At 38.4% G+C, this 17,147-nt stretch overlaps 1 protein-coding gene across 2 annotated transcripts in view; it reads right to left on the reverse strand.

The window, feature by feature from the left end:
• Git (ARF GTPase-activating protein GIT1) overlaps positions 1 to 17,147 on the reverse strand; it is a 421,403-nt gene that overhangs the window by 190,822 nt on the left and 213,434 nt on the right. For both annotated transcript variants that reach the window (XM_090369031.1, XM_090369030.1), the window contains exons 10-11: positions 15,385 to 15,457; positions 7,848 to 7,945 (exon numbers count right to left, since the gene is read on the reverse strand). In XM_090369031.1, coding sequence (XP_090225157.1) covers positions 7,848 to 7,945; positions 15,385 to 15,457 — 171 coding nt within the window. The remainder of the gene's footprint in view (positions 1 to 7,847; positions 7,946 to 15,384; positions 15,458 to 17,147) is intronic.

The raw sequence follows: 17,147 nt of genomic DNA on the forward strand, positions 1-17,147 counted from the left end.
TTTTGATTTCATATACTTGGATTTTAGGAAAGCTTTTGATAATGTTGCACATGGAAGACTACTGTACAAGTTAGAGCAGTATGGCATTAAGGGAAAGTTACTGCTATGGATATAGGTATGGTTAAGTGAGAGAAGACGATAGTAATCAATGGACACTGCTATCTGTGGACTAATGTTATTAGTGATATCCAGCAAGGTACAGTGTTGGGCCCATTGCTATTTTCTGTATTTATCATTGATACTGATAAAGGTATATCAGGCTTAATATCCAAGGTTGCAGATGATACAAAGGTTGGTAGGGTTGTTAATGACAGTAAGGACAGTATTCTACTGCAACAGGATCTGGAATTTGAGCAGATGGGCTGAGAGGTAGCAACCAAAGTTTAACATTGAGAAATGCAAAGTGCTGCATACGTGGAGCAGTAACCCCAGAGTAACATACCAACTCTGTGGTGCTACACTCAGGGTAGTGGAGAATGAAGAAGACCTGGGGATAACTGTGCATTCAGATATGAAGGTTTCTAAGCAGTGCAAAAAATAGCTGCGAGAGTAGCTCATGGGGGTCTTGTCAATGATATATAGGAATTTTTCTAGCAGGGATAAGGAGGTGATTATCCCCTTCTATAAGGTAAAGGTCAGGCCACACTTTGGGTACTGCATACAGGTCTGGAGGCCTGTATTTTAGGAAAGATGTAGAGCTGCTGGAATGAGTATAGAGACGGGTAACAAGATTAGCGAGTGGAACAAAGGGTTGCTGTTACCAAGAAAGGCTTAAGTTCTGCAAATTGCAGAGTCTAGAGAAAAGGCACCTACAAGGTGATCTGATTGAGGTGTATAAGGCCTTGACCGAGTCAGTCAGATGGGTAGAAGTGGCAAAACATGTTTTGTGCACGGTTAAAGTCAGCACAGTCAATTAAAACATGTTTTATAGTTAAAACGGTGTCACAAGACTCTCTCACATAGGAAGATCATCTGCTCTCGGCAGGAAAGAATGTGTAAGATGACTGAGTCCTATGCTAAGTCGAGCAAGAACAACTTCCTTGCTATAATTCCTGTGCAGACTAGACTGTGACGGTTCAATTACAGACTTTATCTGATGTAATTTATTTGTTGTCTGTCTATTCCATGAATATTGTCATTGGGAATGTATCTTTTGTCAATTATTTGCCTGTAGTCTATATAGGGGACTAACAGGCAATGATTATTAATGGAAATTGCTGATTTAGCTGACACTGCAGCCAAATCATTTCTCTTAATCCCAATGTGGCTAGGAATCCAGCAGAAGCAGATATGATATTTACATTCCGAGAGAGTTGTGAACTTGAGACAAGACTGGATGAAAGTTATATCACACTGATGATAAAGCCTGTAAGATGCTCAATGAATTCAGCATACATAGTGAAGTGTGGTGCTGGAAATTACTGATGTGATCCAAGGCTAACTACAAAGCATGCAGCAGCAGCAGCAGTGAATATACTGCATTCAGGGAGAACCTGCTTGTATATTGTAGTGTCTGGAAAGCGGCAGCAAATCTTACATATGATTAAGACTTTGAGTGTGGTATGGGTGTTTAATGGCGCACAAGCTGCTGTGGCTATATTACGCCTATTAAGACTTTGAGCCGTCTGTGTAAAATGGAAAGAAGTAAGAATGTTAAGCTCGGTGTGCTGAATAGAACTACAGGTAGATGGATGATCAGACTTTACCCAGTTTGTAAGAGAAAAGTCGCATGTTGGTATTTGAGCATGCCAGGATGGAAGGAATTGCTTTGGTGGTTGGGAACATTATGTACTGTGTTGTTAAACTCTCTTGGACATGAATATCAAAAGGATGATTGGCAGTCTGACGACCACTGTACAAATTTCCCAACGCAGCTGAAAAAAGGATGTCCACATAGGATTGTCTGGCAGAGATTTTAGCTTTAAAGCACACTTTAGAGACAACTGCTTGCATTGGAATGATAATGGTGGCTCATTTGCTTCTACATAGAAGATTTTTGGACAGGAGATGTTCACACTAGCAATATGAATAGTCTGATGATGGATAGGATCTAACCACTGAAGTACACTGTTTTGGGCTGAGGTATATATCTGGGACCTGTAATCAAGTTTAGATCACACATGTGCACAGTAGATGCATAGTAAGGTGCACTGCTCTGCACCCCAAGGTGTAGAGGAGAGAGCATAGAGAGTGTTCAAGCCTCTCGTGCACTTTGTAAGGAGTTGATGGATATGTTCTAGAAAGGTCAACTTCTTATTAAATACAAGTCCCAAGAATTTTGTATCTATCACTACTGTGGAACAGCATTTTGTCCAAGTCTCGATTCAGATTCAGGATGAAGATTATGCTCATGACAAAAATGTACGCAAACGATCTTTAGTGGCAAGAATCTGAATCTATTAGCAAGTGCTCAAGAATTAAGGTGATCAAGGGCTTGTTGCAGTTGTCTTTCAATAACCCTCATTAGCATTAGTAGAGGCATACAATGTAAGAAAGCAAGCTTATGCAGCATCAGCCAAAAAAAAAAAAAAAAAAAAAAACCCTCCCATTTCACCCCTCCATTAATTCCAAATGTTTGTCTAGTTCTGCCTTGAATTTATTTAAGCTATCAACTTCCACAACTGGAAGCTTGGAAAAAGTTTGGAAAACATGGAAGTTTGTTCCAGCAATCAACTACCCGCTGGCTAAAGGCAAACCTCGCATGTGCCTACTCTGCAGGCACTGCAATTTGCAGGACTTAAGCCTTTCTTGGTAAGAGCACCCTTTGTTCCCCTCACCAATCTCGCTGCTCTTCTTCGTACTCATTCTAGCAACTCTACATCCTTCCTAAAATGAAGCCTCCAGACCTGTACACAGTACTGAAGGTGAGGCTTGACCATTGCCTTGTACAATGGGATAATCACCTCCCTGTCCCTGCTAGCAAAATTCCTATACAGGGTGTCTCAAAAATACACGGTATAACTTCAGGAATGAGTTCCTCATATGTAGACAATAAAAATTTTTATATCAACTAGTTCCCGAAATGCTTGGTTTCCGAGTTTTGAAGGTCTGTCTACGATACTTAACCGTTCACATCACCTTATAGTAATTGTTCAAAATGTCCACCTTCTGCCTGAATACAGGCCTCACATTGATGTCTCGTAGACTCATGAAGACAATGCCAAATTCCTGGCATGTTCCACATCAACTACCAGAGTCGAATACACCAATGACTTTAAATGGCCCCACAAGAAGAAATCTAGTGGGTTTAAATCAGTTGAGCATGGAGGCCAGGCAGTTGGTTCACCTCTACCTTTCCACTGACCAGGAAACCTACGATTCAGGTAATTGCGGGCTTGGTGGCTGAAATGTGTGGGAGCAACAAGCACACTTCATGTGCATGAAGTGTGCTCAGTGGTGTGTCATCCAAGAAATCAGGCATGTTGTTTTCCAGAAAGTTTCTGTATGTCTGCCCTGTGAGTTTGTTTGGAAGTACATGGGGCCCAAATAACTTTTCACCAAAAACACCCACCCAGATGTTGAGGCTGAACTGCTGTTGGTGATGTGATGGAAGAATTGTATGTGGGTTTTCCTCAGCCCATACATGCTGATTGTGAAAGTTTTGGATTCCTTCTAGTGTAAACTGTACTTCATCTGTGAATATCACTAAGGCAAGAAAGTGAGAAGTTGTACCACACTGCTGCAAGAACCACTGGCAGAACATTACTTGCACAGGGTAATCTGCTGGTGACAAGGCCTGTACCTGTTGCAGATGGTAAGGATACAGTTGGTGTTCTAGCAATACTCTCCAAATAGTCGAACGTTGAACAGCCAGTTGCATTGCTATTCTGCGTATGCTGATTCCAGGAGTAGCATGAAAAACATCCAAAATCTCCTCCTCTACTTCAGGAGTCGTAGATCTTGGTCTTCCTCTGTCGGCAGCATGAGGTGTAAAGGTCCCATGTTCACAAAGGCAGTGATGGATACCATCAAACGTTTTTCCTGTCCATACATCTTCATTCTGGGAACCATTCGTGGTACAAATGATGAGCCTCCACATCATTACCATTTGCCAAAAACATACATAAAGTGCATATCCACTTGCTCCTGATTTGAATACATGGTCGGAATGGAAAACCACCAAACTCTGTCAGTACTTTGTGATGAATGAAATCACCTGCGGGAGATAAGACATTCCAGTTAATAATTCGGGAACCAAGCATTTCCGGAACTATATTGATATAAAATATTTTTATTGTCTACACATGAGGAACTGACGTAGTCCAGTGGTCAGGAGTGAGAGTGCATAGCACGCGTTCCTTGAGTGGACCGGGGTTCAAGCCCGTGACTACTAAATACGATAAATATTTGTATTGACGATTTATTCTAAACTCTACTGACTTGGTTGTCATGCCGGAGTATAAAAAATAGAACTCATTCCTGAAGTTATGCCGAGTATTTTTGAGACACCCTGTATATGAATGACAAGACTATGACCTGCCCTATCAGTCCATCTGCACTACTCAGCAAACTTCATATCTGACTGCACAATTACCCCCAGGTCTTTTTCACTTTCCATTTCCCTGAGTGTAGTACCACAGTTGATACAGTTCTCTAGTCCAGGAATAAAGTACTGCATATGGGTTATTTAAACCCATATGCAGTACTTTGCATTTGTCAATGTTAAACTTCAGTTGCCACTTATCAGCCAATTTTCCCAACTTATCTAGATCCAGTTGGAGTAAAATACTGTCTTTACTATCGTTAACAACCCGAACCTTTGTATCATCTGCAAACTTGGACATTAAGCCTGATATACCTTCATCAATATCATTGATGAATACACAAAACAACAATGGGCCCAGCACTGAATTCTGAGGGACTCCATTAATAACATTAGTCCACGTAGAGCAGTTTTCATTTATTACCACTCCCTGCCATCTAGTACTCAAACAATTCCTTTATCCATTGTAGCAACTTGCCCTTAATGCCATACTGCTCCAAATTGTACAGCAGTCACCGATGTACAACAGTATCAATAGCTTTCCTCAAATCCAAGTACATGATATCAAAATTATTTTTTGCATCCAGTTCCTTTGTGACCACATCACAGTATTCAATAAAATTGGTCAGACAAGGTCTCTCTTTAACAAACTCATGCTGTGTCTTAACTAATACTGCAGTCTTGCCTAGATGATCCAGCAATGCTTCTTTAACCAGTGACTCCATTATTTTCTCTGGAACACAAGTTAAACTAACAAGTCTATAGCTTGTGTCACATTTTGAACTCCACTTTGTTAATTGGTGATACATATTCATACTTCCAGTCCATGGGGGACCTCCCCTGAGTCTAAGGAAGCTCTCATAATTATGGCTAAGGGTTTGCTTACTTCCTTTGCTGCTTCCTTTAATATAACTGGATAGATCCCGCCCTCCCCAGGCGCCTTCCTTATGTTTAACTTCAACAATTTCTCCTCCACTTTGCTCTCAGTTATTACAAAATCACTCAGCTCCTTTTTAGAGTTTGATAAACTTCTAGCATTCCCCTCCTTGAATAACTCCTCATGTGTGAATGCTGATGCAATATACTCATTCAGTTTATCAGCTACCTGAGCATGATCATCAATAGTCAACCCATCTATGTTAAGTGGTCCAATCTGATCCATCCCTTTCCTTCTAGGATTTACATAAGTAAAGAACTCTTTGCTGTTTTTCTTTGCATGTTGCATGGCTGAGAAAATATACTAAAATCATCAACATAGAGGGTGCTGTTTACAGTTGGAAGCAGTTGTTCTGTGATGGCAAAAAGCGGCACACTTAATAGTGATCCTTGTGGTACTCCCACCTCTTGGCAAAAGGGATGAGAGAGTGAGGATCCTACCTGAATTTGGAAAGACTGATGAGCTAAAAGTTTTAATAAAAATGGGTAGATGCCCTCTAAAAAGAGGTTATACAAGTATTTTAAGAAGCCAAATCTTCAAGTTGTGTCATATGCTTTCTCCATATAAAAAAATACAGACACCAGATGTTTTTGTTTAAGGAAAGCATCCAGATGGTATTTGCAGCCTGAGTAAATGGTCCAGAGTGGACTGGTTTCTTTGGAATCCACAATGCACTCTGGAGGGGAGCCCATTTACCTCCAAATACCATATAAGACAGGCACTGATCATATTTTCCAGGATTTTGCACAGACAGCTAGTCATAGTGACAGGACAGTAGTCTGTTTGGATTTTGGGATCTTTTACTGGCTTGGGAAAGGCAAGAACGATTGCTGTATATCAGGAATCCAGAAACTGCTCTTCTAGGAAGATTCTATTATACAGAAAGAGCAGGTGGTCCGTGGATTTTGCTGACAGATGTTTAATCATTTCAAAATAGATAAGATCTAGTCCAACAGCACTGACCTTCATAAGAGTTGAAACTGCAGTAAAAGGCCTGTTATAAGGAAGGGAATTCTTAGATCCGAAGTTCTTTGGTTGTTTTTTTTTAAATTATCGACTCTCAGAACCAGAATTCTGGAGAGTAAGATGTTGAAGAGATGGTAGAAAAGGTCTCCCCAAGACCATTGGCTATTGCAGTTTGGTTTGCAATGACACATCCATTATGTTCCAGGACTGATGAAGGTTTCGATGTATATATTCCATTCATTTTCCAGACAGTTTTTGGTTTTTGTGCTGGTCGACTGGGTAATAGTAGATGTAAAGCAGATCCAAGATTCCTTCTGGCTCTGACAGCGAATGTAGAGAATTTTAGCATGTGCATGTTTAAATGATAAGAGATTAGCTGTAATAGGATGTCTTCACCCCCTCCAATGGTATACTTCACCTTGTCGCGGTGTGTGTGGGGGGGTCATATTGTGGAGAGATGCACCAGATGGATACACCATCAGGCATCTCTCATATTGTGGAGTTATACTTCATAACTGTTTTGCCATCATTGCATCACTCGGGTACCTACCCACCCACCGAAGAAGGGCCAAATAGACCTGAAACGGTGCCGTCTGGGTGGTGGTATCCATCTGAGAATATGTAACATTAGTCTTCTCCTTAGGTGAAGCGTTACTTATTCGAAGTAGTGCAATATCATGGCAATCATTGTGAAGGTATTCACAATATGAGATATAACCTAAATCGATGCCGTTTTACTGATATTCTGATTTATTCAGATATAGCTATGTATTTCTGATGCGCTTGCACTATATTTATACATAGTCATTAGATATATATATATATAGTATCGAAGCCAGCGAGTGGTTGATTGCTGGAATAAATTTTCATTTGTTGTCGTGAAAGCTGATAGCATAAACAAATTCAAGGAAGAACTAGACAGACTATTGAAAGGAATGGATAGTGAAATGGGAGGTGGTTTTTTTTTTTTTTTTTTTGGCTGATGCTGTATAAGCTTGCTTTTTTGCATCATATGTCACTACTAATGCTAATGCTAACTAGAGTGATACTAATAAAGTAGATTTTGGTTATATTTCTTGATCCCTAAGTAGGAATATGAACATTTTCATTTTAAATTATACCTTCACAAGGGAATGAATACATGCAAGATTATTTCAATCAAAATCCTGTAATATCAAGCAAAGCTATTGTGCTTCATTATATTAATCAATGCACACCTTAATTAAGGAACTGCTAATCTATTTTCATAAACTGGATGACTGCATAGTTCATAAGCTGAATGACTGCATAGTCATCAATTTCAGGTTGCATTTTATAAGTCAAATGCTGAGCTCTTAATATTGAATAGATGATGGTATCTGACTGACTATGGAACCAAGTTGGCAATCGATCAAGATTATTACTAGTAAAGTCAACTGAAATATATTAAAAATAATGAAAGAATTAAAAAAAAAACATTACTTGATTTCTAGTAGAAGAAAATTCTGGATTTACGGGAAGAAAAGGAACTGTTTGACGATCAGTGACCAAAGCACTTTGATTCTGCATGGATAACCAAACTGAAGGAAGGAAAAAAAAAAAAATAAATAAAACAAATAATAAATAAATCATAGATTTAAATAAATATGGTGAATTCATAAAATGCAACAATATTTAGGAACAAAATATCCTCTGCTTTATACAGGGTTATCCATTTACTGCACAATCCACTCTCGATAGTCTATACTGAGGTTGTTACAGCAACAGAGCACACAATATCACTGGGAATGGAATTAGATATATTTATACAGGTGGCAGAAGGCAGTTTCACTGTGACTGGAATGGCATTTGAAGAGCAATATAGAGAAATGGGGTGAGAGACATGGGTTCCTACAATAAGAATGTATGTTTATTTGTCACTTCCTGATTTTTATCTTTAGCATTCAAACTCATATACCCTTGATGAAATGAAACAAAACACCAAGAACAGACTGCATTTGTGCTACTGATGAACATATTCTAGAACTGCATAAAACACTAAAAAGAGAGAATGCATATATATTCATAATCAAGAAGATACCTTTCAACATTCCATAGAACTTTTAATTAAAATTCTGTATTTTTTAAAACAAAATTTTAAGTTGAAAATTATTGTGCAAACTGGGTTAGATTTTATTTGAATAACCATGTATACCTCTTTTAAAATTTTATTTTTCAAAGAGAATGTTCAATTACATGTATAAATAATTCTGGTTTTAAAAAGTGGCTGTCAGATTACATTTTTAAAATGCAAAGAAATAGCTATCCTCACCACTCTCAATACTTTTATTTATTTTTTTTGAGAAACAGTTTAAGAAAAGAATAATTCTGTGTGTTATGGTTTTCTGTTATTACTGTTTAGAGATGCTTTTTGTCCTCAAATTAGAGTAATAGTATTTGCCATATATTGCAAGGAAGTCACAGGCTTTTGCTGCATTGGCAAAAAAAAAAAAAAAAAAGAAAAACAACCCAACTAATCAAGTACATACGAAAACACAAATTATATGCTTCGCTCCTCACAAAGGTAAGTATTCAGCTGACCTTTGAATTTATACAAATGTCAGCCTCAACTACCTACGAGGGCAACTTGTTCCAGCTATCAACAACTTGCTGGCTAAAAGAAAACTTCCTACAATCTAATCTAAACCTTAAGCCCTGTAATTTGAATTTATGACCCCTAGTTCTGGAATTTTTTAGAACAGTGAGAATTCCACCTTCATTCATTTTACTGGTCCCTCTCAGCCTTATAAACCTCGATCAGGTCATAGTGGTACCTTCTCTAGGTAATCTGTATGAATAATAATTATCCTAGAAAACTGACAGCAACACCTTTCCTGATGATGGTTGTACTCCTGACTTTTTGGGAGTTTGTGATGATGGATGTTTCCATTATTTTGAAACCTATTGTGTTTCAGGGTAGAAGTGATGTATCACTGCTCTGACCTGCACTGATTCAATCATAATTACCAATCAGAAAAATAAAACAGGTCAGGATTGCTGTCATGGAAATCAATTGAGCAGAGCAGGCCTGCCTTTTTTTTCTTTTTGAAGACGTGAACAGGCAAGGAATCCATCATGATGAGACCTTATGCTCTCCATTGAGCCATAGCTTATCCCAGCCTCAGCAACTATCTGTTTAACTGTTATCCAGCAGTCATTGAGGATTATCTGTTCATTTCCACAAATTCATAGTATGAGCTGTGGATGGCAGCCCACTTCTTTCTCCATCATGGATGTTCTCCTGGCTGCACTTGAACTGTCTCCAGCAATGTTTTGCAAAGTCATACGATGTACAGATATCCCCATACACCATAGACACTTCTTCATGGATAGTCCTTGGCGGTTTGCCTTGCAAAAACAGGAATTTGGTAAAGAACCAATATTAAACTTTATCCATGATGGCACTGTCACGCATTCAGCTATGAAACAAAAAAAATATAAGAGTTAGTGCAATGAAACTTCTAGCATATATTACATATAAACAAGCAATATAGCCAATAAAATATTCATAGAATACACAGATCAGAGGATTTATTGTTACTGGAATGTTTATCAGTCCACAAATTAGCATTAGTAGAAGCATATGATGTAAGAAAGCAAGCTGATGCAACATCAGCCAAAAAAAAAAAAAAACTCCCATTTCACCCTACTGTTCGTTCCAAATACCTGTCCAGCTCAGCTTTAAATTTATTTAGGCTATCAACTTCCACAAAAAAGGATGGAAGTCAGTTCCACCAACCAACTACCCGCTGGCTAAAGGCAAACTTCCGCACATCTATCCTCATCTCTCTTTCCCCAATTTGAATTTATGCCCTCTCAGGTGATTATTCTGAGCAAGAGGAAAAATTCTATCAGCATTGAGCATGCTCAAACCATTCAAGGATTTATACACCTCTATCAGATCACCTCGCCGGTGCCTAGTCTCCAGACACTGTAATTTGCAAAACTTAAGCCTTTCTTCGTAAGAGCAACCCTTTGTTCCATTCACTAATCTTGTTGCCCTTCTCTGTACTCGTTCCAGCAGCTCTACATCCTTATTGAAATAAGGGCTCCAGACCTGTATAGAGTACTCAAGGTGTGGTCTGACCATTGCCTTATACAAGGGAATAATCACCTCCTTATCCCTGCTAGAAAAGTTCCTGTATATCATTGACAAGACACCATTAGCTACTCTTGCAGACCGTCTGCACTGCTTAGAAAACTTCATTATCTGCCTGCACAATTATCTCCAGGTCCTTTTTGTTCTCTACCACTGTCAGTGTAGTACAGGCATGTGATGCAAGAAAGCAAGTGTAGGAGCTTATGCAGCATCAGCCAAAAAAAAAAAAAAAAAAAAAAAACACACCATTCCCTCGAAATGCCTGTCCAGTTCCTCCTTATATTTATTTTAACCTATCAACTTCCACAACGACAGATGGATGTTTGTTCCAGCAATTAACCACCTGCTGGCTAAAGGCAAATTTCCGCACATCTATTCTACATTTGTCTTTTCTTAATTTGAATTTATGCCCCCTTAGGTTCATAATCTGAACAAGCGGAAGGATTCCATCAGAATTCAGCGTGCTCAACCCATTCAAGGCCTTATACACCTCAATCAGATCCCCGTGCAGGTGCCCAGTCTCCAGCCACTGCAATTTGCAGAACGTAAGCTTCTCTTGGTAAGTTTGTTTGTTATTTGGTTTTTAGGAGCATTAGCAACTAAGGCCATATTGCTCCGGGATATGCGGTGGTCATTCCCTGACCTTTCCGCATCCTCCGTATTTGGTGGTGACGGGCTCGAACCCCGGTCTAATCAAGAAGCGTGTTCTACGCACTGCCGCTCCTTCCCACCTGGCTACGGAGGCGCCTCTCTTGGTAAGAGGATCCCATCATTCCCCTCACCAATCTTGTTGCCCTTCTCTGTACATGCTCAAGCAAATCAACATCCTTCCTGAAATGAGGCCTCCAGACCTGTACGCAGTACTCAAGGCATGGCCTGACCATTGCCTTATACAGAGGACCATCACCTCCTTTTCCCTGCTAGCAAAATTCCTATATATCATTGACAAAACCCCATGACCTGCCCTGGCAGCCTGACTGCATTGCTCAGAAAACATCATATCTGAATGCACAATTACTCCCAGGTCTTTTTCATTTTCTACCACCTTAAGTGTAGTACCACACGGTACTTTTCTCTCGGGTTACATCTACCTGAGAGAAAAGAGTTTATATGTTACTCAGGGGTTACTGCTTCCCATATGTAGTATTTTACATCTGTCAATGTTAAACTTCATTTGCCACCTTTCAGCCCATCTGCTCAAGTTTTCTAGATCCTGTTGCAGAAGCGTACTGTCATTAGTGTCCTTAACAACCTTGCCAACCTTTGTATCGTCTGGAAACCTGGACATTAAGTTGATATACCATCATCAATATCATTTATAAATACAGAAAAACAACAATGGACCCAACACTGAACACTGAGGATCTCCACTAATAACATTAGTCCAAGATGAGCAGTGTATATTGATTACCACTCTGTCTTCTCCCACTCAACCATCCTTTTATCCATAGCAGCAATTTGCCTCCAATGCCACACTGCTTCAATTTGTGCAGGAGTCTTCCATGTGCAACAATATCAAAAGCCTTTCTAAGATCCAAATATATGATATCAAAGTTATTCCCTGCATCCAGTTCCTTTGTGACCACATCACAGTATCCAATCAAATTGGTCGGGCAAGACTTGCCCTTAACAAAACCATGCTGTGTCAGAGATATAACTGAAGTCTTGTCTAAATGATCCTGCAGTGCTTCTTTAACCAGTGCCTCCATTAATTTTCCTGGAACAGAAGTTAAACTAGCAGGTCTATAATTACTCATGTCGCCCTTTGATCCTCCTTTATGAATTGGGGTCACATTTGCACATCTACAGTTCATGGGTATCCCCACCCGAGTCCAAAGAAGCTCTCATAATTATGGCTAAGTGTTTGCTTACTTCCTTTGCTGCCTCCTTTAATATAACTGGATAGATCCCATCCACCCCGGGAGCCTTTTTTATGTTTATCTTCAACAATTCACTTTCCACTCAGTAATTACAAAATCATCTAGCTCACTGCCAGAGTTTAACTCACCTCTTTCATTCTCCTCCCTGAATAACTCCTCATGTGTGAATGTAGATGCAAAATACTCAGTTTGTTAAACACCTGAGCAGGATCATCAACAGTTGAACCATCAATATCCAGTGGACCAATTTGATTCATCCCTTTCCTTCAAGAGTTTACATAGGTAAAGAACTCTGTTGTTTTTCTTTGCATCCTTTGTCAAAGATTTCTCATAATCTGCCTTTGCCTGCCTAATCTCCTTTGTGACTTGGTTACAAGCCAGCTTATATCTATCATAGGCTTCTATGTCACCCATTAATTTACATGTATCCAATGCATTTTTCTTCTCTGCCATATGTTTCATTAGTTCATCCATTTAGGCCTAAACCTTGAACAATATTTCTTAGTTGGTATGTAAAGCCTAGTAGCTTCCAAGATAAATTCTTTGCATGCTTCCCATTTTGAATTTGCTGTTGGTAAAATCATCAGATGGTCCCATCATATAGAATTTAAATACTGTCTGAGACCACCTAGTCACCTTTACAAAAGCAAAAACCCCTTCGCTTTACCCCCGATGGTAGCTACCTCTTTGAGTAAATCCCACTTCAGCACACTGTGATCACTGCCACCTAGTGGTTCCTTTATCTGCAGATTCTTAATGCATGAAGAATCAACTATTGATAATCAGATCAAGAGTATTACTCCCTCTAGTTGCCTCCCGAACATGCTGATGTAGAAAACAATCATCCAATAAATCCACAAAAGCCTTGCTAGTGTGTGAGTGACCAGCCCCCAAATTCCAGTCAATATCTGGGCAATTAAATCCCCCATTATAAGACACTCTGATTTACTAGCCCACTATTTCCCTGTCACACCAAACTGACTCGACACTGCACTGTCCGGTGATGTCAACTGGCTTCACTTCCTTGGATTTTATGTGTTTCTTAACTAATAGCATAACCCTTCCTCCCTTCCTATCCTTCCAGCACACATTGTACTCCCCAAATTCCAGTTCTGCATTCCTTATATCTGTGTGACACGTCTCTGATATCCCAACAATATCTGCCTTTGATGTTTTGAGCAATGCCTCAAGTTTATTAAATATTTGCATCTATGATTTTTTGTCTATATATTACTGTTTGGATTATCTGTTAGATGACACAAACTGAAGAAAAGTCAAGTCAATGTGTTTTTGTTATATCTATACTATTTGTTTATAACAACAGCCCTGCTATGTAATTATGGCAGTTAAAGCATTACCAAGCTTCCATCAGAAAGAGATCTGAACCTATTTTTTATTATTATTTTTTTTTTTGAACCTGGCTTCTGGAATATCATCTCAAACTCAGCACTGCTGCAAGGAATTCTTAAAATTCCAAATAAATATTTCATATATATTTCTGCATTTGTCAGTTGCACAAGGACTGCTATACATCAACTTTGTCTTCTTTCATAATAGCTTCTAGGTTACGTTTAATATTAATAGTGACAAATGATACAAGAAAGCAAGCTTACACAGTAAAAAAAAAAAAAAAAAAAACATTTACCACATCACTTGCCTGACCCTTCTAATAATTTTTCTAGTTCCTCCATGTGCCATCTCCTAATGAAGGTCAGCCACCATAATGGCAAATATTTCTCAGTCTTTGGTAGTCTCTGAGCAGCTGTTCGGTCCCGTCCAATTCTTGATGTTATCTAGCTATGATATGCATCTTCTCCCAGGATTTCTTCTTCTTCTTCCCTCCATTCTCCCCTCAGTAATTAGCTGTAAAATTGCATATTTGTTGTTCCACATCAGGTGTCCAAGGTATACAGTTTTTAATTTTTTTTTTTTTATTTACGTTCTTCAGCAATTCACAGGTTATTCCTCCTTAAATTTATTAAAAAATTAATTTGCTCCCTCGAAGTTGATATACTTCTAGCATCCTCATCCAAAAAAAATTCCTCATATGTGAACACAGATGCAAATTATCTATTCAGTTTTCAGTTACACCATTCATATCTAGTGGACCAATGTGATTCATCCCTTAAAGTTCCTCCTTAAATTTAATCAAACTATCCATTTCCAAAGCACCAGATGGAAGTCTGTTCCAACAATGATCAACTACTCACTGATTGAAAGAAAATTTCTGCACATCTAACCTGCAACCGTCCTTTCTCAATTTATATATGACCACTTGTGTGTTGTCTGAGCAAGAAGGATGCTATCAGCATTTAGCTTACCCAATCCACTGAAATAATTAATAACCTCTAGTTTCCAAACAATTTGCAGAAATGAAGCAATTCTTGTTAAGAGTACCCTTTTGTTTCCCTCACTACCCTTCTCTGCACCTGTTCCAACAGATTCACATCCTTCCTAAAATGAAGCCGCTAGACCTATATGCAGTATTCAAGATGTAGCATAACCATTGCCTAATACAATGGAATAATCATCTCCTTATCTCTGATGGAAAAATTCCTGTATGTCATTGACAAAATGTCATCATGAGTTCTACTAGCAGCCTGTCTGCATTATATATCCAGTTCCTTTGATACTGCATCATGGTATCCAGATTAATCAGAAAAGGCAATGATGAAGTGAAGTTGCCATTGTGAGAAAGGTCTGAACAAATAGAGGAGCCAGTTGGACAGACAACTTATGTGACTGAGACCCTCTAATGTTTTTATACAATATAAAGGAGCCATGTGAAAATATAATGTAAATATCACCACTCATTATATCCCTGTGAAATTTCTATTCTGTTGAGGAAAAAAGAGTTTGGCAAAATAAAGAAGGGTTAGCTTTATTTTTGGAAAGGCACATTTCACTAAGAACCAGATGATAAAGTAATTTTCAAAGACAAACCAATATTCAAGTAAATACAGTGAGAACAGATGATTGTGTAAATAAGAGCAACACTTACTTGCATCAGTTTCTCTTCTATCTACCTCATCATAAACATCCATAGCCAATTCTTCAAATAAGTTATTTGGAAGCTGAAAAAAAAAAAAAAAAAAAAAAAAAAAGACACTTGATAAATAACAAGAGTAAAAATAACTGTTACAAAGGTAAATTTAGACACTGTTATTGAATTCACCATTCATTATATTCCTGTGAAATTTCTATTCTGTTGAGTAAAAAGTTTGGCAAAATAAAGAAGGGTTAGCTTTCTTTTAGAAAAGTCCACATTTCACCAAGAACCAGATGATAAAGTCATTTTCAAGGAAACCAATATCCAAGTAAACAAAGGTGTGGCAATAATTATGAAAAGAAGATTCATGATAGCACTGGTAGATATGGAATCATTGAGACATAGACTTATCATAGTCAGATTTGTGACAAATCCAGCTGACAGGGATAATTATACAAGTTTATATGTCAACTTCAAATAGTCCTGAAGAATTTAGTTGAGGAGATATACGAACAGTTGGAGGAATTAATACGGAAAACCAGATGAAGAGATGTGATAATTACAGGAGATTGGAATGTTGTGGTTGAAGAGAGAGGGAAAGAAAAGGAGAATTTTGGTCTAGGTGTGAGAAACACAAGAGGTCAACGTTTAGTGGAATTTTGTACAGAAGAAAGACTAATGGTAGCAAACGTGGTTTAAGGCACCACTCTGTAGAAGATATACACGGAAGAATCCTGGCGACTCATGAAGATACCAAATTGATTATATTTTAGTTAAACTAAGATACTGTAACCAAGTGAAGGAAGTCTGAATCTCCATCCGCTCCCGTATAGGAGCAGATGGAGATTCAGACTACTCACTCGTGAAAATGAATGTGGAACTAAAATTGAAGTGCTTGAATAAAAGGAAATCATTCATGAGATGGAACATTGAGAAATTTAGAGAGGAGAGTGCAAAAAATGTGTTTCAAGATCAGACCAATGTTATCACTACTAAGACCAATAGTGAGTGAAATTGGTCTTTAATCAAGGAGATGACTTGTAAAGCTGCATTGGAGGCACTGGGGAAGAGTGAAAAAATTTGGAGGAAATCTTGGATCACATATTTTACTGCAGAAAATGGATGAGATGAGGAAACTGAAAGGCCAAAAAAAATGATGATGATCAAGGGAATTATCGTAGATTGAAGAATGAAATTGATAGAGAATGTAGGAACAGTGGTGGGCAGAGAACTTTCAAGAGATTGAAATGCTCGAACAACAAGGTCAGATGGACTTGGCACATAGAAAAATCAGATAGTTAACAAGAAAGAGTAGTGGAATTCAAACGAGAGCAATGCAAGATGAAAAGGGAATAACAGTACTGAATTTGGAATAACAAAAGGAAAGATGGAGGAGATATGTGGAAGAACATTATGAAGATTCAAGCATGTATACATGGAGGAATACGGTTCAAAAGAAAACATAGAGGAGGAAATACAGCAATACCTCGCTTAGCATGGTTTCAAACAGCATGGGTTTCACTATAACACAGTTTTCAATTAAGTTTAAGTTAAAAATTTACTGTACATATTAAAACTCATTCAATAGCCTAGACACGTATTCTACATATATGCTGCATTGTCGTAGCCTAGGAACTTGTACATACATGCTGCAGTGCCAATGCTATTGTCTCATATGCACATGTGCCAATAGCTCCCCTCAGGCAGTAAGCAGCAACATGCAACAATGTTCAGTACTCTTAATTCCATCCTGATGGGATAACGTGATAGCTTTT

Source organism: Mastigoproctus giganteus, chromosome 2, assembly GCF_048544385.1.
Source record: "Mastigoproctus giganteus isolate SK-2022 chromosome 2, ASM4854438v1, whole genome shotgun sequence".
NCBI classification, from domain to species: Eukaryota; Metazoa; Arthropoda; class Arachnida; order Uropygi; family Thelyphonidae; genus Mastigoproctus; species Mastigoproctus giganteus.